Below are 23,153 nucleotides of genomic sequence, written 5' to 3' on the forward strand. Positions count from 1 at the left end.
CAGCAGAGAGCAGATCATGGTCATGTGACTGGAGCTGGAGTGATGCAATATTTTATGATGGCCCAAAGTTTTTTACAGAGTGTAAAGCATTCTTTCCAAGCCATCATAACTTCAAATTGTCATTAAACAACCAGTTACAAATTGAGGAATACCAAGGCTTTCAGCTAGACCTGAAAGTGAAAAAAAAAGTTCTGTAAGAAACTGCAAGTTTAAATCACTTCCACACAGCCAAACAACTCACAAGGATGTGCTTCATTTGCACATTCTACCAGGTTCAGCTTATGGGAGTTTTTACCTTTAATCTAATTAAAAAGTAAGATGAAAAGATGAAAAAAGCTTATAACATTCCAATACAGGAAGAAACCCTTTAAAACCCACCATAATTTTTAGCTCATAATTTTTTTGTTTGCATACATGGCAAAGTTGCAGTGGCTCAGCTGGTGCAAATACAGACTCTGGGCTTGTGTGAAGCCTGATTGGATCTATTCCCCAAAATTCACGATCAGTTTACTGCTTATCAGGAACCATAGCTGGATTCAAGCCAATAATGAACAAGCACTACTGCTCATTTTTCTTCCTGCAGCTCTAACCGTGACCGGAATACGTTACCCAAGAAGGGACTGAGGTAATTGTGTTACCTATTATTTATTACCAGTAAAACAGTAAAAAATGTCTAACTTCCTATACTTATGATAGTGAAAAAAGATCAAAGAAAGTGTGAGTTTATCTCATCCCAAAGCTGTATAACAGTTGCATAGTCATTACTTAAGCAACAAACGAAATTCTACAGCATTGGAAAGTCAGAAGGCCATAGCAAATCAATTCACGATGGTAATTTATAATTATAGTCCACTCTTTTTCTGTTCAAATTCTATAACACTGGAGGTCTGGTTACAGCTTGACTTCTTGACTCTGTTCTTGATCATATCTGATATAGCAATTCCAACTGTAATAGATTACATCAAGTTGCATTGAACTCATTGAATAGCCGTGATTAACAACTCTCATTGATTTTACTGGATAGATTCTGATATTTCTCTGACCATATGTCTTTTGTTATTTTTCTGAAAGCTGCAATTGAAATGTCATTGCATTATTGAAATGGTTTTTCAAAAAATTTATTTTTAAGTGAATTGTAAGACTTTTTTTAAAAAAAAGTTAAAACTTCAGTTTGCAAGTGCATAGCAATAAAAATACTTCTTTCTGTTGTTGAGTTCAAATATATATTATAATAATTATATGAACTGTGACCCGGTAAGTTGGCTTACTTTAGCATCGTTGTATTGATAAGTATTATAACTCTAATCCTGATTTATCTCTTTTCATAAAATTCCTTTAAGAATGATATCTTGGATAATGATGATGACATATCCAGCATCCATAAGAAAATACCAAAAAGCTTATTATCTTCCTATAAGCCATACTTCCTTAACATAATTCTAGAATTAGGACCTATTAATTTCTCCCAAAGCAGACATGGTGGCTCAGTGGCTAAGATGCTGAGCTTGTCGATCAGAAAGGTCAGCATTCGGCGGTTCAAATCCCTAGCATCATGTAACAGAGTAAGCTCCCATTACTTGTCCCAGCTTCTGCCAACCTAGCAGTTCGAAAGCATGGAAAAATGCAAGTATAAAAATAGGGACCACTTTGGTGGGAAGGTAACAGCGTGCCGTACACCTTCAGCATTTAGTCATGCTGGCCACATGACCATGGAGACGTCTTCAGACAGCGCTGGCTTTTTGGTTTTGTAACAGAGATGCGCACCACCCGCTAGAGCTGGAAATGACTAGCACATATGTGCGAGGGAAACCTTTACCTTTACCTATATTTTATAATTTTAGATTACAGTCTATTCTTTTAAACTGATTTCTTTGAATATAAAAATTGCACCATTAGATTTCAATAATCCCCCATAGAGATAGAGCAGTGATTTTAATTTAATTTTTAATTTAATTTTTTAAAATTCTTTTTATTGTAAACCACCCTGAGTCACTTAAATGAGACAGATGGTATAGAAATGCGATAAATGAATACATTTGCAAGAAGAGAATTGTTTTAAAAGAAAACTGCCTAATGCAATAGGAACTGGCTAAATTAATTATGTTAAACTGCATTGTTGTGGCACTTTTCAAATTACTTCCTTTCATTTAATCCCCTCTCTATCTCTTGGTTATGGCAGGTATCAAATCCAGCCCCAGGAAGAGACCAAGGAAAGGCGACACTCACATACAATTGGAGGAATGCAAGAATCGGACGATGCCTCTGAACTACCCTCTCCTCCTGCTCTCTCCATGCCACTGGTTGGGAAAACTCCACTCACAAATATTGGTTAGTCACCTTTTGTTTTGCTTTTTTAGAAGAGGAAACCTTAGAGGTCAATTGTTCTAAATCAGTATAATCCAACAGAAGCTATGCCACTTTTCAAATTTTATTCCTTAATTTTCTTCTTTCTAGCACCTTTCTAACCTACCCACAATCCAAAAATGGCCTCATATCAGAAAAACGCCTTGCAAGAAATTTTAGCGATAGCTTGAATAGCTTATAGAAATTGGATGGGACAATGATTGAGGTGAAACCTCACATGGAAACTTCTGCAACTCCTCCCTCCTATATTCCTGATGATATGGAAGGACTATATTTCTGTGATTTCCCAAAACCCTATTTGCTACACGGGTTATTGAGTAAGCCTGAACTTACCTTTTAATTTCCAGAAAAAATAGCAATGAGTATCTCCCTGAATCTTTAGTGACCAAGCATGACTTCATTTGCAGTAGTAAATTTACAAATAAGGGGGCAAGCAGTAATAATAAAATGCTTGAAGAATAGACAGGCAGTCTTTATTTAACAATCACTCATGCACCAACTATTGTGAAGTAACAATGGTGCTGAACAAGGAGAAATACAACCAGTCATCTAAGAACTGCAAGATTTGCTTATCAACAACTGCCATCATAAGTCAATAGTTAGCATAAGTCACATGACATTGCACTTTTCAACCTCATAAATAAGTAAGTAATTTAGTCCGGGTTAAACAAAAGTTTTGATTTATTTTATTTAATTTTTAAAAATTTGTATCCTGCCCTTGGTTGTTGTTTTTTTTACAAATAACTCAAGGTAGCAAACATATCCCACACAACTTCCTCCTCCTATTTTCCCCACAACAACAACCAAATAGGTTGGTTGGGCTAAGAAAGAGTGGCCCAAATTCACCCATCTGGCTTTTATGGCTAAGATGAGACTTGAACTGTTGGTGTGCTTGTGTCAAAATGAGATTAGGTGAGGAAGAAATAAGCATCAAAACAAATGTTACACCTACTTTGCATTGAGGCTCTGGGCATCATGAGAGAATATTATTAAAGCCTGACAAATTGCAACGTGATAGGCTGCTATGAATTTCAACTTGCTCATCAAGAATGAGCTCAGAGTTGTCACTCAGAGGAAACATTGACATTTTGGAAGTAAAGCTTCATTTTTTTTGAAGCAAGCTTTTGGAAGCTCCCCCATGTGACTAAACTAATTTTAAACCAAATGTTTTTTATATCTGACTTTTCAACCTATTGCACCAACAAAACCAGTTTCCTGGAACTCACAGTCTCCTGGTTTCTAGCCTGGAACCTTAACCACTTATGCCAAACTGATTCTCTGTTTTAGATTACAGATCAAGGTTTCTTTAGTTTATGCCTATTGAATTGCTAAGAACACACAAGCAGCTAAGAATATGGAATAACGTTGTAAGCCACCCAAACCCAAAGTCACAGTGTATGAGTTGGGCAGCCAGATAAATCAGCCTCCTGATAAATTTGAGCAAATTCAGTTCTCCAATTAGGGATAAAGGTAATAAGATTTAAAGAATGATAATGAAATATTCTACACAATAGGCTTAGGCTCCTTTGTACACATATTATTTATTGTTGCATCTTCTTTGCCTCTCCCGTTTAATAAAAAATGCAGTTTATTTTTTACCTTTGTAATTTTGTTGTTGATGCAATAAATTTATTATTTTAAAGTTTTTAAAATGGGAACGTATAAACAGGTACTGGGTAGTCTGTACTATCTGTCAATGGGCTTTAGTCAATTAAAATTATTTCACATTTAAATAGGCTTGAGAGTCAAATATTCTCCCAAGTCACCATAACAACCCAAGTCAAACTAGTAAAACTGATGCAACTATAAAAGATCTTATGCAAGGTGTGATGCACATTTAACTTGTCCTTATCTTTCCCCACCTCGATCCTGGCTGCTAGCCCCATATAGAGTGCTCCTTGCTTCCTAGACCCCATCCCTAGCTTTGAGCTGCTCTGACTCCCCTCTTCTCCCTGCCCCCTTCTCCTGCAGTGAGTCCCACGGCAGCCAACACCCCAAGGATCACCCGTTCTAACAGCATTCCCACTCATGACTCCACCTTCGAGCTCTACAACGCCTCCCCCATGGGCAGCACCCTCTCCTTGGCAGATCGACCCAAGGGCATGATCCGCTCGGGCTCCTTCCGCGACCCTGTGGATGATGGTGAGAGTCCTGCACCCAGCTAGGAGGATAAGAAACTTTTCCATAGTAACGATGCAAGGATATAGTTGGAGTAATTCTGCACATCAGAATTTCTCAAGAGTACAAGCTGTGCTGACAGGTGGCAGTGCAGGGAGTGGTTGTTACAATTGTTATTTTGTTTATGGGGCAGCAAAATAGAGTAAGGGATTAAAATAATCTAATGATCTGATTTCTTAGTTATGCATGCATGTCCAGTATCATCAACTAGGATTTGGTAGTAAGGAATTGCAGTTATATCAGCCTTGCATGAGCCACAGCTGGTTTCTAGATTTATTACTGGTTCTTCTCCCTTTTTAAATTATATTTTAAATGGGATATCTAGCACTTCCAGATGGTCCAGAACACTTTACTATGAAGCAGCAGCCCCCAGTTTGCAGCTTGGTGGCCCAGCTAGGGGGAGGGAGAGGAGAACGGCCTTGCGAGCAGTAGGCCAGGGTGTATGCACATGCGCTGGCCCGCTGTTCATGTGGCCTGTTTCCAAATAGACCATGGCTCCCGGTAGTGGGCCACGCCCCGGGGGTTGGGGACCCTTGCTATAAAGAAGACCACACTGCTGCCAAGTGGTGATAAAGTACCAATTTTCACAGTAGATAATGGGGATGAGGTTGCAATGAGGGATTGTCTATAACCATCTGGATATCAGTATGGTTTTGTATTTCTGGTTCTGTAGTTGCATGAAAAGCATAACTTCTACTTTGGCAACTATACTTTGGGGTTTATATCTTAACTTAAGTAAAAACTCCTACTCTAAGAAAAAGCATGAAACACCAAAAATTTAATGTTTTCATCACGGAAACCTTGTAGCCAAGCATTCAGAAGTAAAATAATAATAATAATTGCTGCCTCTGTTTTCTGACCCGATTTCCCATATTAGCCATCATGTGAACTCTTGATGTTGTTAACTCACTCCTTCCTCCCCTCCCCCTGCAAACTGCCATCTTACCTCCCCTCACCGTGCTACTCCTACTGGATCACTTGGTGGTCAATAATAATCCACCTGAAAGGCAGTTGAAGAAACTTTGTGACCAGTTTCTCTCTTTCTCTCTTGATTACAGTTCATGGATCTGTGCTGTCCCTGGCCTCCAGTGCTTCGTCAACTTATTCCTCAGTAAGCTGTGCCCCCTTTATCATATACTCTGTGCCATCTTTCACTTTCTCTGTGTTTCCCCCTTGCCCTGTGGGTGATCTCTAGCTACAACCTTTCCAAGAGAAAGTGTAGGCAAAGTTGACTGAGGGTTTGGCACTTGTCACCCTTGGGAACAGTAGCATTGCATAGCACTATACTTTGCAGTATTGCCATAAATTATAAGGTATAATGAGAAGAGGAGGCAGAGGAATGACAGCAAAATAGAGAAATGTCTGTGCATATGCTGGGTTCTTTGCATGGCTGGTCATTTGTGTTGCCTGGGAATGCCTGATCACTTGTATTGCCTGGGAATGCCTCTATTACTTTCACCCTAACTGCCTGCCTCTCTGTCTCTCCTCTACCCCATTATGTGCTGCCAGGCTGAGGAGAGGATGCAGTCAGAGGTACAGTAAAGACCCTCACTTTACTTTCTACTGCTAATCTGCTCTTGACCTTTGGTGGAGAGCCAGCAATTCTCCTGCTTCCTAACTTTCCTGCCTTTTTTCTCTTTCTCCTTTAGCAAATCCGCAAACTGCGCCGTGAATTGGAATCATCCCAAGAGAAAGTAGCCACACTGACAACCCAGCTCTCAGCCAATGTGAGTAGCCAAATTGGTGCAGCAGCATAATGTGTCCTCCTTCCATGGAATCTAAATGCTTTTTTAAATTTCAAGACTAACCAATTATACGCTTACGTTCCTATTGCGTTCATAAGTAGTTTAGGCAAAATAAAAGAAATAAAAGAATGAAAGTTCAATTTTCCCTAGAGTTTCCAGGCATCCTAGCAAAGCTTAGCTGTTCTAAACAAATGAACCATGTACTCCAGAGTTCTAACGGGATTGTATTGCTGCACAACCGCAGTAAATTATCACTGAACATTAGAAAAGATATTAAGCTTTTGTGTCTGTCATGTAGCAATAGCACCCTCTCTTGGCCTTCTATTCTTCCACTAGTACAGCATCTTTGAAACTTTTGAAATGTTGGGTTATATTCATTCATTCTGGAAGATGATCCTGGAAATATTGTTTTGATATCTTCCCTGTGGTCTTCTGGAATTGCTCTAAATTTTAAACAAAATTGTTTTTCTCTCAGTTCCAGTAATCCCAGGTTATATCCAAATCTTTCTTCTGCTCTTACAACTTCAGTCTGACTTTCCACAATTTCTATTTTATCATTAATTTGTTTTACATCTCCAGACAATTGTTCTACAGATTCTTCAATCTTCTGAATATCATCTTTCATATTCATTTTTATCTCTGCAAATCTTTCTTCCATTTCCTTTTTAAAAGCATCCAAATTATTGGCAACTGTTTCAGTCATTCTCTTGCCAAATTTTCTGCCATAAATCTGGCCTTATCTGTAATGAATCCCTCCTTTTCATTCCTATTTTTGCTTCTTTTCCTGTGGTTGTCATTGTATTATTTATGGCCAAAAGTAAAAGTATGTCAATTACTAGGCTGAAAGTAATCTTCCTGTTTTGCTTTTCTTAGTCTTTAGCACTTTTAGTCTCTTTGTAGCCACAGTCATACTCTAAGGCTCATATTACCCTTATCTTATTTCATAAAATCTACCAAGTACCTACTTTCCTTAATACTAAACAATCAACATTCCCAAGAAGATCCAGTCTGATTGTCTAGTTAATTTTACTATTATCAAAGGCACTTTTATCAAACAAAAGAATGTTCTTCTAGTTTTCTAAAATTGCTGTCCTTTTTATTTGTTCCAAACATTCTTAAATCACAGTCTTGTTAAGCTTTCTGTTTTTAAGTCTAAATTCTTTAAGATAGTTTAACAGAATAACAATTGGAAGGGACCTTGGAGGTATGTCAGGAAATTTCTCCTTAGTTCTAAGTTGGTTCTCTCCTTGATTAGTTTCCATTCATTGCTTCATGTACTGCCTCCAGGTGCTTTGGAAAATAGGTTGAACTCCTCTTCCTTATGACAGGCCCTAAAATATTGGAACCCTACTATCATGTCACCCGAGTCCTTTTTTTATTAGATTAGATATACCCAATTCCTGCAACTGTTCTTCATATGTTTTAGCTCTAGTCACGTAATCATCTTTGTTGCTCTTCTCTGCATTCATTCTAATGTCTCAATAGCCTTTTTTATATCATAGTGACCAAAAATGGATGCACTATTCCAAAAAACAAAGCTACTCATCAAGCGTCTTTATTCTTTCATATTGGTAAGATCTCTCTCAAGTTGTAAATTGATATACATCCAGAAGTGCTTAAGAAGCCAAGGCTTTTGCAGGTCAAATGTCCATAGAGGTTGCATAGTGGTTTTGAGCAGATTAGCTATCCAGAACACAAGTGGATCATCTCTTGATCTCTCTTTCCCCAGAGAAAATTTCATTAGTTAGAACTTCCCATCTGTTGACCAGTCTTTCTCATACGGATGTCCCTACTCAAACAGATGCTTGTAGGGACATCTAACTTGTCTAGATCCACACCTGGAAGCCAGTGCCCGAAGCATCTTTGAAGGAAGCCAACATTCATTGACTGTCATACTATCTGCAGCTCAGAACTAGCTATGGGAGGTAAATAATAGAGAGAGTCAGAGCTTTTAATCTACGAGAAGCACATTTTTACTCCTCTTAGTTATAGGTTCAGAAGTTTGGAACTAGTTTTCATTCCCTGCTGGTAAAAAGTTTGTCAAATCATGACCTTGGTATTATTTTATGTACTTTGATTGGGTTGTGACTAAACTTGGCTCTTCTTTATCTTACCAGGCTAACTTAGTAGCAGCATTCGAACAAAGTCTAGTAAACATGACATCCCGTCTGCGGCAATTGGCAGAGACTGCAGAAGAAAAGGTGAGTCATTAGATCAGAGAAGAGGAGCAGTAAGAAGTCACTTTAGCTTTCCTGTTCAAGAACAGGGTTTTTTTAACCTCTCGGGATTGTAGATGGTGAAAGAAGAAGCAGAAAATTATAATTATTATTTACTTCTCTTGGGAATTGATATTAGGCAATATGACCCAAGTTCAGCTGAAAGCAAAAGCTTTCAGTATAGGAAAGAAAACCACCTCTGCTTCTGGGTCTAGAGACTTGGATCATAAAACTTTCGGCTTTGTTTAAATAATAATTTGTTTTCCAGTGTCAGGCATTTGTTTATACTTCTTCAATGGGGTGAATTACTAGGTATATAAAAAGGTAAAGTTTACCTTGAGTCAGATTTGACTCCTAGCAATTGTATAGATAATTGTGTTGTATTTTGGGCCACAATATGGAAGTGGTCTTCTGTGTTTTCCCCCTCCCAATTTCCAGTCTAATCTGTAGCCCTGGGATTTTTCCTATCAGGTGTGTCTCTACAAAGCTTTTTCAAGATTAACTAGAGTCATTCAGATACTGCCACCTGATGACACAATTTACAACTCAGGAGATCAATGCATGCAATTTGGCAATACATTTATCAAATTGATTCCCGCCTTGCTTATTTAATACTAGATACTTTTCCATTTTTCCCCAGCTTCTTGGAATACGGTTAGGCAGTCTACAGGATGTAATCATTTATGTTTTTGATGAGTTTTTGCCACAGTCATGTTACTGTTATTTATGTCTCTTTAAAAGACAGAAAAAGAAGTACAATAGTATAGTAATCCTTTTCTCATGCTTAATTAGCTGATTTACTGATAGATATCTACTTCAAAATCTAGGACACTATCTTCAGAAAGTTGAACCATTCTTCCCTAAAAGAAACATTATGCTGGTATTGTTTTGAGAAATTAAAATCCTGGAAAGATGTAGCTTCTTTATACTGTTTGGAATATAAGGATTAGAAAAAAAAAAGATTTTCGCTAATATTATTCATAAGAATTCCTAGTGAAAGCATAAAACCCAAGACATTAACACATTACACAATGTCTTTCAGGACACTGAGTTGTTGGATTTGCGGGAAACTATTGATTTCTTGAAGAAGAAGAATTCAGAAGCCCAGGCTGTTATCCAAGGGGCCCTGAATGGAACTGATATTACACCCAAAGGTGAGGACAATGGTTGATGCTCATAATATTTTTATCTGCATCTTCTCCATGATAGATTTGGTGTATATTTGTGTGTGTCAGCATCGGTCAATGCCCGAATCTACTAGGCAGAGGGAAAGCAATATGCATCTTTCTCTAAATATAGCCAACCAATTCTTGGTATTGAATGCGTATTGCACTTATCCATCTCTTTCCCTAGTATTCTCCACTTCCCTATTCTGAGTCTGAGTTAGTATCTTTCAGATAAATAAGCTGATTGTTTTTCATGCAGAATTCTAACCTTTCTGAGATATTATTAAATTAATGGAAACAGACTACAGAAGAGAGATGGGATTTTTAAAACTGTGCTTCCTTGTTTTTCTATTTAATATATGTCTGTGTTTTTATACTTAACATAGTTTGAAGTTGAGTCTGAAAGCTGAAGGGAATGCAATGATGCAAAAGTATCGCACAAGTCTATAAGCACTTATAGCACAAGTCTATAAGCACATTCTGAATGGGTCTTTTCTTTTCCTTATTGTCCAGAACTACGGATCAAGAGGCAAAACTCATCAGATAGTATATCCAGCCTGAATAGCATCACCAGCCATTCTAGCATTGGTAGTGGCAAAGATGCAGATGCCAAGAAGAAGAAGAAGAAAAGCTGGGTAGGTCAAGATACAAGTGAAGCCAAGGAAATTAAGTTTACTTCTACAGTTTGTGAATATGAAATCCGGTAGTGTTTTGTCAGAATAGGTAATAGAATGACAATCATGGTTATTCCAGGATTCTTACCTATAGCAATAGCTATACCTGCTTGGAAAAAATATTTCGGACAGAATTTTAGTTTGCATTTTGTTCTTGAATTCAAACGTAAAATTGCTTGGTACAGCTGGAATTCATCCACTTCTAAGCAATGGCCTATGAAGTATACGCCAATAATATTTAATTATGATGGCCTAGCAGATCAAGGGAAGTGATGTTCATTTCATTATGGATTTTTATTAAAAACAAACACATGCACTTAAAAGGTACCCAATATGCCTTTTTTTCTGCCCACTCAATCCCATCTCTATCTTTTAATTCTTTGATGTTTTTCTGTTCTCATTCCAACAATTTGTTTTGAGCCAGAACATAGAACAGAAAAGTCTCAGTTATTAGGCTCCTCTTTAAAAAGAAAAGTAATTGAAGTGAAACATTCTGAGACAGAGAATAATGTGCAATTATTAGAAGCATTAGAATGCTTAATTCTTCACAACTGTTTCTTTTTTTTTTTTTTTTTGCATGACAAGTCACTATTTGTGCTTCTAATGTGAGTCCTTATTTTTCCTGTATGTTACCCTTACAGCTCTGGTATTTCCCACTCTTCCGAGGAGAGCTATATACTGCCAGCTCTCTGCCCAGTATGTGTGTCTTCCCTTTAGGAAGACTGGATAAGAGTCTGTTCTACCTCTGTATGCTGGACATCCCTGCTTCTTCTGGGCAGGGAGCTCTGAGCTGAGTGCATGATTAAGTCTTGCTCTACTGTTTTTTTTTCCCTTTTCTTCCTTCAATGCTGATCTACAACACTTTTTTATTTTCAGGTCTATGAGGTAAGCTTGGAACTTCCCTTCCACCTTTTTCCTGGTCCTTTCCTTATGTTTTACTCCCGTTTGGTCACTCCATTGTATATGGGACAGCTCAACACTTGTGAAACTAACCGTCCCATTTGCTCATATACTTGCACTGCCAAGTCATACTGTAAGAGGCACTGCACTGGGATTGGGGGAAAGTTTCATATCTGTTGGTAATATTATTTTCAATCTGCCCTAATTCTCTTCACTCTGAAAAACATTGTGCTTTTCACAAACTAGTATTTGTTAATCACAAACCAGTATTTGTTAATCACAAACCATTATTTCTTAAATCACAAACCAGTATTTGTTAATCAGTATTTGTTAATTTGTTAATTCCTATTTGTAGTTTGTTTTTAAAGACTGTGTTCCAGTCTTGTAGTACATAGAAGCATTAATATAGATGTCATAAGAGAAGGAAGTATATTTAGATGAATAGATTTTTGATCATTAGAAATAGTTTTTGATCATTAGAAATAGTTCTACAGATAGCTGAAGGGAGAGAGAGAGTGCGCACAAGTTAAACAATTCCTCTTACGTTAAGGAAAAGTTCCCAATTTAGAAATGATTATGTTAACTTGAGGCGAAATATCATCATGTGACTTTTTTGATAAGTGGTTAAATTTTTTGGTTGAAGGATATAAGTAAAGCTTTAAATAAATAATAATAAAAGTAACTCCAGTAGTTTGATGATGCTTCTCATATTCAATATTAGTTTTGTTTGGGTCTCTTGATATTTAGGCTTATTTAGTTTCAATGACCCAAAAACAAGATTCAAAACTTATGACAGTTCTTTTATTTCTGTGTGGGCAAAGCTTATCAGGAATGGTTCTTCCAAGCAATACCTCCCTCCCTAAGTGGCCTTCCATTTTGGAAACAGACCCATTGCTGTTACTAATGAGGTCGGATCTTGTTTGCAGCATGCTGAAATGAACAAAAAACAAGCCCTAGAGGATCTAAGACAGCTCCCCCCACTTGGCCAACTTGCCATAGCCAACTCACTGTGGGACAACTTTCCATGAGCAATTCGTCATGGGACAATTTGCTGTGCAACAAGAGTTTACACTAATATTGAAGAAATGATTGAATATAATCATTAAAGAAAGGATGCCAAAGGAGGAACAGAATGAAATGTGAATGAGAAAAATTAAAATATTTTTAAAAAATATTTTAAATAATTAAATTTAACAGTTGAATTGTTCTATGGAAAGTTGGCCATGGTGAGTTGGCCTTGGTAAGTTAGCTGTGGCCATTTGGCTGTGGTGAGTTGTCCCATTCCAAGTCCTAGATGCTAGTAACTGCCATTTGAAGCTAAACAAGAGAACAATTCAATGAGTTAGTTTTCTTCCCCCTTTTGCTCCAGGGACTGGCTGGAGGGAGAAAAATAGCACTTCTGTGATCTGCCCCAAGAATTGGGTTAATGGGCAGATTAGAAGTATGATAATTAGAGTAAACCCTATTTTCCATTACAGTGCTATCTTCCACCCATTACAGTGGCCGTTCTTCCTGCTACTGTCTCAATACACATATGAATTGATGCTTGTTTTGTGTTTGTGTGAGTATGTGTATGCGTGCATGTTGCATGCTCTGCCTGAGCATGATTAAAGTCATGCGTTATTTAGTCCTTTCATATGAGAAAAACATGCAACTATTTTCTTATTTTAAAAATATTTTTATCTATACTTTGGAAAGAAAAGTCTGCTTCTTTGGTCTTTTAATAGCAAGGCTTTGGAGTACAAGATGAATATACTCAACTTTTAGTTCCCTTTTCTGATGAATATCTTTCTGTTAAAACTAGAAAGGGCTTATACAGTCTAAGGGCAAAGGAAGCAGCCTAGCCTTATTTGTAAATGTGATAAATCGGTATCAGATTTCAAGAAAGATAGGCATGGAGAATTGACTGTTGGAGCATATTTAAATTCCAAAGGTATAATGTCCAGGAGGATAGTGCTTTATAATTGGATGAATTTATAAGCATCACAAGGGTCTATTCGCATCCAGTAAGCTGAGAAAATGTGGCTGTTTGATGTTGTGGCATTTTACAAATACCGCTGGTTATCCTTGACATGATCAGCAATATTGCAAAATCATCTTATTATTCCTTCCTGTTCCTTCCTAATCCTCCTCTGACTAAGACAAGAATAAAATGGTGCTCTTAACAACATAACTTAATGATAGAACTCATGTCTGAATGTGTGACAAATAGAGTGCATGTTATCGGTACAATCACTTCTTTGCCTATCATGGTGACAAGAAGAAATGCATGAATTCTAATCTTCTCTCCCTTTCCCTTTCCTGTTTGTTTTTAATTCCTTGGATAAAGATCTTAAATTTATGTGTATACCTCGTTTCTTTGTCTATGGTAGACCTATAGACATACAAAAAGTTCCCAAGCAAAGACTAGATCCGCTGAAATATGGTGACTACCACTAGAACCTTTTGAATGCTCAGACTTTCCTCGGTATCTTTTTCCTCTGCTTTGAAAAAAGCAACCATTAGATCCAAGGAATCAACTATGGCATGTTTATAAGAAACTTGTAACCTAACCAAGTTCCCTTCCCAAATAGCCACAGGGAAAGCATCAGCTCTTCTGACATGCGTTTTGCCTACTCCTAAGAATCCAAGTATCTAAAGAGATAGTGGTAGTGCATTATAATTAGATTATAAACCTGTTATCCAAATGTCATTCTGTTCACCTTTTTAAAGGTTTTTGCGCACAGATAAAACCCTGCCCTCATTTGCTTCCCATGAGAGGCAAGATTCTTGTTGCTAAAATTCCAGAACCCTTTGAACTAATCTCTTTCAGATACATTAGACATTCTGACACATTAGACAATGGCAGCAATTATATGTAAGATCTCAGTTGATCTTTGCCATTGTTGTTGCTGATTATTGACTCTAGTGCATATTCAGACATGTCCAAGTTTCAGTCTTGGACATGTCTGAATATAGTTTACTTTATTTGCGTGCAGATAATAAGGGCATTTATTTACATTCCTATACTAGCTGCTTGGGGGTGGGGAGAGAAGGACCTACCACATATCTGCATTTTCCCTAACCTGCAACAGATACATTATTGCTTTGGAATCTCCCAGACATGCTGGGCTGTGTTTCTTTCAAGCAAACTTTCTTTCAAACAAACAGGGTTTATATATTTAGCTTCCCTCAAGGGCTCAGATTTATGGTTTCCAATCATGCAAGCAGTCTGGTTCTTTTCATGGCGAGATAATAATAGTGACATTTAGAATAATTTCACTTCCTTGCCAGCAGCTGACTCAGCTTGAGGCATTGCACATGCCATGAGGTGAAGGGGAGCAAGCCTACTTTAGTCAAAAGGGCTTTCACGGCCCCACTGCCTGGCCCAACTTATTTACATTGGCTTGCTTGAAACCAACCAGTATTGTTGCTGAATCCTCTTAGGTCTACTGGTGGTAGCTTGTGGAGCCTAATTAAGATGCACTGAACACAAATCATGAATATTTCTTAACCTTTTAATCACCTTTTATATGCTTGCATTCCTATTCTTTAAAGATGTTTGAAAAAATGGTGCTTTTTTTTTTCACTCAGTGCATGCTTACGGGTGAAATGCATATTAATCTGTATCTTAAATGATAATTAATTAAATGCAGCGATCTGTATTTGAAAGAGTATAAATTCTCTTAAAACAGCTGTTGGCTTACTTAATGTTAATGTGAGAAACATACTGTCTAGAATATGATATATGTGATTTTAAAAAAAAACATTCAAGGATACTGAGTGTCTTGAAAAATATTCAAAACGATTAGAGAGGAATTTCCTTGTTTTAATGAAGACTCTGGGTGGGCTTTCCTAACCTTTTCTATATTTGTATTTTCCTCTTCAGTTAAGAAGTTCTTTCAACAAAGCTTTCAGCATCAAAAAGGGTCCAAAATCTGCCTCCTCCTATTCTGATATAGAGGAAATTGCCACCCCTGATTCTTCAGCCCCATCATCACCAAAACTGCAGCATGGATCCATGGAAACAGCCTCTCCTTCCATCCAATCTTCCAACTCCTCTTCTGTAGGCATTGATACCACTGAGTAAGTCCAGCCTCCAACTGTACTGGAAGCAGAAGAAGAAGGCTTGAGTGGGCAGTGTGGTATTTGGGAAGATCACAATGGGCAAGATTAGATTAAGTTTAACATAACATTAATTCTATGCACGTACTTGTCTTTTATTCTCTGTTTTAATGGCTTTTTGTTCCCTATGCAGACTTTTCCAGACCAATGAAGAAGAACCAGAGAAAAAGGAGGTTTCAGAATTACGCTCAGAACTATGGGAAAAAGAAATGAAATTGACTGACATTCGTTTGGAAGCCCTAAACTCTGCCCATCAGCTGGATCAGTTGCGTGAAACTATGCATAACATGCAGGTAGGTGTTGTAGCCTGTCGGCTGCCAGCCCCTCCAGCAGCCAAATCTGATGAGGAGGTGGCATGGGAGTAAGGGCCAGCATCAAGGCAATCTGAGAGCTCTGAGGGGGAAGCGGGAATGTAACTGTCAGAGATAGAGACAGAGGCGGAGCCTGGGGCATCCAGGAGAGTCAACAGCCCCCAGGTCTGGAGGTGGCTGGTGAGGAAGTGGGGGAACAGCTGGGTCCAGTTCCTGACATAGTGATGTGCAGAAGGCAGAGGAGAGGAGAGCAGTGGAAATCTATAAGGCCGATCCTTGGGGTGGAAGCCCCACCACTGCTAGCGAAGCCCCACCTTAGCTCTGGGGTGAAGATGAACAGGTGTGGCAGACTACTATTCATCTTCCTGCCGGACAGATTTGTTAGCTTGTTGTGTGTGTGAGAGAGAGACTTTTTGCCAGGGCTGCTGGCACTCCTAATAAAGGAAACATTTATTTAACTGAAGAGAGCTTGTCATGTTTGGGAGCCGGCTCAGAACAGTAGGACTGGTGCTCTGCAGAGCTGGCAATATAGCTCAGATTGCAATTTGTACATTACTACGGAGACCAATTTCTGAATGCCTGTGGTGTGTTTTCATTAAACAATAAAACAATTGTATGATACACATGCCCCACATTACACACAGCTGATACTGCTGGTTTTATTTTTATCAGAGGAAGTACACTGTTTGAACTGTTATGCATAGGTTATTGATCCTTAAATGTTTTGATTAATTTCCAAATGCCTTTCCCCAAGGTAAGGATTTTTTTTAAAAGGTCAAGAGCCTCTTTAGTGCCAATGGAAGCTCTTTTCTAATTTTAAACTCATCATGGTCACAGTGTGACCACTGTCCCACATATTTCTTGAGATTAAAAAATAAAATAAGGTCAGATGCACACCTTATGGCTAACCAAATATATCATTTGAACCATTTCTTGCCCTAATAATATTCCAAACTTATACATTGTTTCAGAATAAGTAAAAATAAAAATAAGTGTTGTTAGAGAAAGACAGTGAGAGAGACAGAGCACAAGCAAGAACTAATGTAGTTTTGGAGCTCAAATATTATTATTTTTTTACTTAGGAAACAGGAAAGTTCTGCTGTTCTCTTTATTGTTTAACTTTCACTACTGCAGGTTTGACATCAATGCTAATAAACAAAATAAAGGGATACCAAGCACCTGCTGTCTAGTGGAAAAGAAATACAAAAACTACATTTGGCTTTAAGGACCTCTTTTTCTAATGGTTCAAGTTAGTCTTTAGTCTCTGGAATCCATAATCTTGGTTGCCAAGTGCAATTCAATGTGCATCACATAGATCCTGGATATCTTCAGGACTGCCTCCCTCAAATTGGTTTTGTTTATCTTAGAAGATTCAACAGAGCACATGGTTCGGTTCAATCGCCATCTTTGGAAGTTGGTTTTGGCAGTGGGCGCCTATTATGAGATCAGGATAGTCCTTATCCTCCTGAGCTTCAGAAAGGCTGCCAAAACTGTTCTTTTCAATAGGACTGTTACAAACTGCTTACTATAATTAAGAAATAACCATAAGACTAATCAATCAATAAACTATTGCCATCACTGTTTCTGTAATCAAAGTGTAATGGATGTAGAGTTTTATTTATTATGGTGCTGTGTTTTTGTTGTCTTGGTTTTAATTCTGCAATTTTTAACTACATTTATATAAATGCTCAGATCAGTTTGGATGGGAGTGGCATATAAACCCTCTAAATAAATGAATGGTATGAATGAATGTTGTTCTTATTATCCCAGCTTTTGCTCTTTGTTCATTTCCTTTAGCTGGAAGTAGATCTGTTGAAAGCTGAAAATGACCGGCTAAAAGTAGTACCTGGGCCATCATCTATCCCCAGCCATGTTTTGAGCTCATCTGCTGCATCTTCCCCAAGGCGTTCCCTAGGACTACAGCTGAGTCACTCTTTCAGCCCCAGTTTAACTGATACAGGTAAGCAAAGAAAAGGGGAAAATGGGACCATCAAACAATAGATAGCTATTTACTTTTTGCCTCTCAATCATGATCTTCTCGTATTGTTGTTGTTTAATGGTCTATGCTTAAAAGATAGAATCAAAATTGGCTCATAGGAGAAAGAGACGGTAATGATATATGCTATGTGAAGCCCTGTTTATATCAGGGAGAATGTGACATATAGTAATTAGGGGTGTACAAAAATGGAACTTTTCTTTTGAACCCATAACAATTGGAAACCAGCTGTTCTGTATAAGGAATGGCTTGTGCAGAAATTGCTTTGCAAATTCCTGTTGGTAATATACACAGACTGCTGATAATGTCACTTGTTTATTAACAGAACTTACTTTCAAATGGAGAATCTACAAGGGGTGGGGAAAGTGGAACCAGGGTAAAGAAAAGGGAATGTGCTTAGATCTAAAATAAAGGCTGCGTTAGACTCTATGAATCTAAATGGGGCCGGGGGAAGAGAAATATTCAATATTTGAACAGATGCCCCAGGAGAAGAAGCATAAGATTAGATCCAGAGACTAATTTTATAGTGTACATGTTTGCATGCATGTGTCTGTCTAAATTAATCATCTCATACATACATGATGGCTGTCGTAAAATTGAATCAGAGGTTCTGAAGGAAAATCTGATATTTTTTTAAAAAAAACATAGACAACGTTCTAAAAATAGTGATTTATTTACTAAAGAAGACATTAAAACAGTTTCAAAACATACACCAGAGAAATAAAAATCACAGGTTAAACTGATAGTATTTAATTAAACAGAAATTATTATCGGCATGTAAAAGCCAGTATTTATGAAAGTTTGACCAGAAAACTACACCTGTTACATTTCTACCTTTTGAAATGAATGAATTATTTAAAAAAGAAAAAGAAAGTAGAAATGTCAGGATTGTTTGGCTTTTGGGAAGATATGAGAAAAAGGAAAGTTGGAAACACCTTAAAACCAGAATTGTTGACAGATTTTAAAGAAAGTTAATAGAGAAAAAGTTGGATATAAGCCAACACATATACATATACATATACAGATACAGATACACATACACACACACACACACACACACACACACATATATGTGTGTGTTTTCTTAAGTTTTCACGGGTACTTACATGTATGGTATTCAGCTTTGTTCGGGTATTTTCCCACGTCATTATAGTTGTGCTTTTAAAGTTGTAGCAATGTTTCGGCAGAATCTCATCTGCCATCATCAGGCTTCTGTATTGTGTTCGTCTGTGAGTCAGACTTTTACAGTTGTTTCAGTTTTAAATTTGGGGCTAGCCTACTGCTGTACCAGAATGGTTTTTCTTCATCCTGATTGGTTGGGAGTCTTGGTCTGTGTTTATTGGTCTTGAAGTTTGCTGTGTTCTGCTTGATTGGTGTTTCTAATATCTTCTGTCTGTTTTGTGGCTTTTTTGTGTCTTGATTGGCCGGCAACATTGTGTTCCTGTATTGGAGACTTTTAGTGCAGCTTGGCTCCGAGTAAATGGATGGCTATCATTTGTTAGGAAGCTAGGTTTCATCTGGGTGCCTGGTTGGGGTGTGTTTGAGCTGGAGGTATCAGGGGGGATCTGTTTGTGCCCAGGTGTTTGCCTGGCTAGTGGTGTGGAGATTTTTTTGTTTGTGAGTGCAGACTTCCAAATAATTGACAGTCTGCTGGAATCATCTCTTCTATTCATGCTTTCAGGTCTTTTTTCAATCTCTATGGCTTCTCTGATAATTCTGTGGCTGGGGTTTTCTATAGTGGCTAGGGTTTTGGTGCCATTGAAGTCAATGCTATGACCTGTGGCTTTCATGTGTTGGACTAGTGAGGAAGTGTGTTCCAGCTTTTTTACTGCATTTTTGTGTTCATCTAGGCGGGTACTTATTCTTCTATTGGTCTGTCCAATGTATATGGCAGGGCATGATGCACAGGGGACTTCATATATGTCTTGGTTTTCCAGGTCAATTTTATCTTTGGGGTTTCTTAGGATGGCTGCTATTTTTCTGTCTGTTTTGAAGGCAGTCTTGATGTGATGCCTGTGTAGTATCTTACTGATTTTGTCTGTAGTACCTCTTACGTAGGGCAGGACAGCTGTTCCATAGGTCTGTTCATCTTCTAGTCTGTATTATGTCTCAGTGTGTTTTTGTGGATCAAGCCAGTGATTTTGCTTTTGTGGAAGCCGTTGGCTGTCAGTACTTTAGTCAGGGTGCATAGTTCAGTCTTTTTGTGTGTCTTGTCTGCCATGCGTTTGGTTCTGGCGATTAGTGTTTTGGCCACAGAGTTTATCTGTGCTGGGTGGTGGTGGGATTGGGCGTTGAGGTAGCGGTTGGTGTGTGTTTTCTTCTGGTATATGGTGTGTCCTAGTATGTCATCTGTTTTTTTGTAGATTAGTACATCTAGGAATGGTAATTGTTTGTTTGTTTCCATTTCCATGGTGAACTTGATTTTGGGGTGTGTGCTGTTTAGGTATGTTAGGAAATTGTTTAGGTTTTCTTTTCCATAGGGCCAAATCACAAATGTGTCATCGATGTATCTTAACCATAGTTTGGGTTTGTGGGTGGCATTGGCTAGAGCTCTGGATTCAAATTCTTCCATGAACAGGTTTGCAATGACGGGTGACAGTGGTGATCCCATAGGGGCTCCTTCAATTTGCTTGTATCTTTGTCATTTGTATATGAAATATGTGTTGGTTAAGCAGCGTTCTGTTAGTTCCATGAGGTGTTTGGGTGGTTGGTATTTATTTTTGATGATCTCAAGAGTTTCTTTTATCGGGACTTGAGTGAAAAGTGAAACCACGTCGAAACTTACAAGCAGATCTTTTTGTTCCACGTGTAGATCTTTGATCATTTCCAAGAGGTGGTATGAGTTTTGTACATGTGAAGCTGCTGCTTCAGCATGGGGCTGTAGCTGCTTTGCTAGGTATTTGGCTAGGTTTTGTAGTGGTGCTCCTCTGGAGCTGACTATGGGTCTGAGAGGTATGTCTTTGTGTATTTTTGGGAGGCCGTATAGTTTAGGGCATCTGGAAGATTTTTCTCTTGGGGTGATCGTCTGTTGGATCTCTTTGCTCATGTGGCTGGTTATAATTTTCTTCTTGGTTATTTTTTCCAGATATGTGGTTGGGTCCGTGTTTATGGGTTTGTATTTGGAGTCTTGGAGTAGGTCTGACAATTTTGTTTCGTAGTCTTTTCTATCCACTACTACTGTGGCATTACCTTTATCTGCTGGAAGTATGATTATGCTGCTGTTGTTCCTTAAGGCTTGCAGGGCTTTTAGTTCCTCTTTGTGCAAGTTGCTTTTGGGTGGTTTGCTTGTGCATAGGATGTACGCACAACTTTAAAAGCACAAGTATAATGACGTGGGAAAATACTCGAACAAAGCTGAATACCATACATGTAAGTACCTGCAAAAACTTAAGAAAACACACACACACACACATACACACATATATATATATACATACATACATACATACATACATATATGTATGTATATGTACATATATGTGTGTGTATACACACACACACACATATATATATACATACATACATACATATATGTGCGCGTGTGTGTGTGTATATATATATACATACATACATATATGTGCGTGTGTGTGTGTGTGTATGTGTGTGTGTGTATGTGTGTGTGTGTGTGTGTGTGTGTGTATATATATATATATATTCTTACGTTTTCGCGGGTACTTACATGTATGGCATTCAGCTTTGTTCGGGTATTTTCCCACGTCATTGTAGTTGTGCTTTTAAAGTTGTAGCAACGTTTTGGCAGAATCTCATCTGCCATCATATAAATAAATTTAAATTAGAAGTGGAGTGACAAGGAACTATTGTCAATGGAACAGTAAAAGAGATATTCTTCTCCTCAAATCATAAGGGCTTTCTCTGTGAGGGCTACTAAATTCAAATAAACCAAAGCAGAGTTCTTAGTTGTCCCATCAGGTTTTGGAAATAATTTTAAAAATAATTTTAAAGAAAAATAATATTCTACTTTCTGGACTCAATGGAGGGGGAAGAATGAATAGATTTTTTTTCGTGGACAAATATATGCAACTAACTCAATTTCAGTCTGGGACAGGCAGGTTTTCTCAGTGATTAAAATGAAGTGATCAAATATAATGTGCTTGAATTTTGCTTTTCCAGAACTGTCGCCAATGGATGGCATCAGTGCTGGTACCCAGAAGGATGAAATGGTTCTACGAATAGTAGTGCGCATGCCACCTCAGCATATTATCAAAGGAGTAAGTACCATCACAAGAAGGGAGAGGTCACTGTTTGGGACAGTATGTCTGATGTGCAACATATTTGGGTGAGGGGATATAATTTTAATGAGAATTAAACATCCCCAGCCATATTGTACCTCTGGTTTGGCTTCCAGGACCTGAAGCAGCAGGAGTTTTATTTGGGCAGTAGCAAAGTGAATGGGAAATTGGACTGGAAAATGCTGGATGAAGCTGTCTGTCAGGTTTTCAAGGTAAGTTGTTAATTAATGACAACTTTTTTTGGTGCACTTCCATCTTCAAAAACTTTATTTCGGATATTTAGAGGATTAAATTTTGGATTCAAAATTTGGATTCATTCATAGCTCAGTCTTATGTAACTTGCTCCTCTTGGGCTTTAAAGACAGAACTTTAAATGCTGCCTTTCCTACTGGCCATCTTTTATACTACTAAGTTAAAAAGAATCACAGAATAGCAGAGGAATGAGGCAGAGAGAAATGGCAGAGAAAAAAAGACAAAATGGACCTAATAAAATTAAGCAATACACCATCACCATCTGTTTCTCTCTCTCTATACACACAGAAAGAGAGAGAGTCGTGGGGGGAGAGTTTCTTCCTTGACTATTATATGGCCAAACCAGGGGCTGTCTGCTGGAGTTTAATCTTTTGCATAAGAAAGTTAATTAGCTTTTGATCTTTCCAAACATTCTATGAATAATACGGTGAATAAATGAAAATTGTGGGTTTTTTTTTTAAGCTATTCACCTTTAATCACATCAGTCTAAGGAGGGCAGTTCACCTCTGCTATCAATCTTTACCATTGCAATTGAAGTTATTTTACATATTCATTGAATATTTATCTATATGATAAATTTAGATAAAATTTAAATTTAATATGGATTTAAAGTCAGCTAGAAAAGGAAGATATCAGTTGTAGAAAATGCAAAGAAAGAAAAGGGGAGGGGAGGGGAGAGGAGAGGAGAGGAGAGGAGACAAGAGGAGAAAAACAACAACATATATTCTTAAAATAACCCATGGTAGGCTGAGCATGCTCAGTGGCCACAGAATGTTGAGTGCCTGACAGGGAGAACTGAAAAACCGGGAGAGAGTACAGTGGATCAATGAACAGAGTACATGATGCTATATGGGAGTTTTGTTGTTGTTTTAAGACATATTTGTAGTGGCAGTTATTATCTATCTTTATAGCTGATCTTATTTCTAAAGATCATGCATATCCTCCCTTTCCTCACTGTATTCTTAGAACAAGCATACCATTATTATTTTTTGAGAGC

At 37.9% G+C, this 23,153-nt stretch overlaps 1 protein-coding gene and 1 long non-coding RNA gene across 14 annotated transcripts in view; one reads left to right on the forward strand and one right to left on the reverse strand.

The window, feature by feature from the left end:
* The window catches only part of NAV1 (neuron navigator 1), a 249,009-nt gene that overhangs the window by 210,240 nt on the left and 15,616 nt on the right, over positions 1–23,153 (forward strand). For 5 of the 12 annotated variants that reach the window (XM_026713013.2, XM_026713016.2, XM_026713017.2 and 2 more), the window contains 14 exons: positions 584–625; positions 2,180–2,328; positions 4,336–4,506; positions 5,601–5,653; positions 6,052–6,075; positions 6,192–6,269; positions 8,405–8,488; positions 9,546–9,657; positions 10,183–10,304; positions 15,112–15,308; positions 15,481–15,640; positions 17,456–17,618; positions 21,786–21,883; positions 22,021–22,116. In XM_026713013.2, coding sequence (XP_026568798.1) covers positions 584–625; positions 2,180–2,328; positions 4,336–4,506; positions 5,601–5,653; positions 6,052–6,075; positions 6,192–6,269; positions 8,405–8,488; positions 9,546–9,657; positions 10,183–10,304; positions 15,112–15,308; positions 15,481–15,640; positions 17,456–17,618; positions 21,786–21,883; positions 22,021–22,116 — 1,549 coding nt within the window. The remainder of the gene's footprint in view (positions 1–583; positions 626–2,179; positions 2,329–4,335; positions 4,507–5,600; positions 5,654–6,051; positions 6,076–6,191; positions 6,270–8,404; positions 8,489–9,545; positions 9,658–10,182; positions 10,305–15,111; positions 15,309–15,480; positions 15,641–17,455; positions 17,619–21,785; positions 21,884–22,020; positions 22,117–23,153) is intronic. The other 7 variants (XM_087929271.1, XM_087929277.1, XM_087929274.1 and 4 more) reach the window with 4 other exon arrangements.
* Positions 1–23,153, reverse strand: part of LOC148126072 (uncharacterized) — a 77,965-nt gene that overhangs the window by 49,319 nt on the left and 5,493 nt on the right. The gene's annotated exons all lie outside the window — the stretch shown is intronic.

The sequence above is a fragment of the Pseudonaja textilis genome, chromosome 3 (genome assembly GCF_049901715.1).
Source record: "Pseudonaja textilis isolate UNSWEBS1 chromosome 3, rPseTex1.2, whole genome shotgun sequence".
Taxonomy (NCBI): Eukaryota; Metazoa; Chordata; class Lepidosauria; order Squamata; family Elapidae; genus Pseudonaja; species Pseudonaja textilis.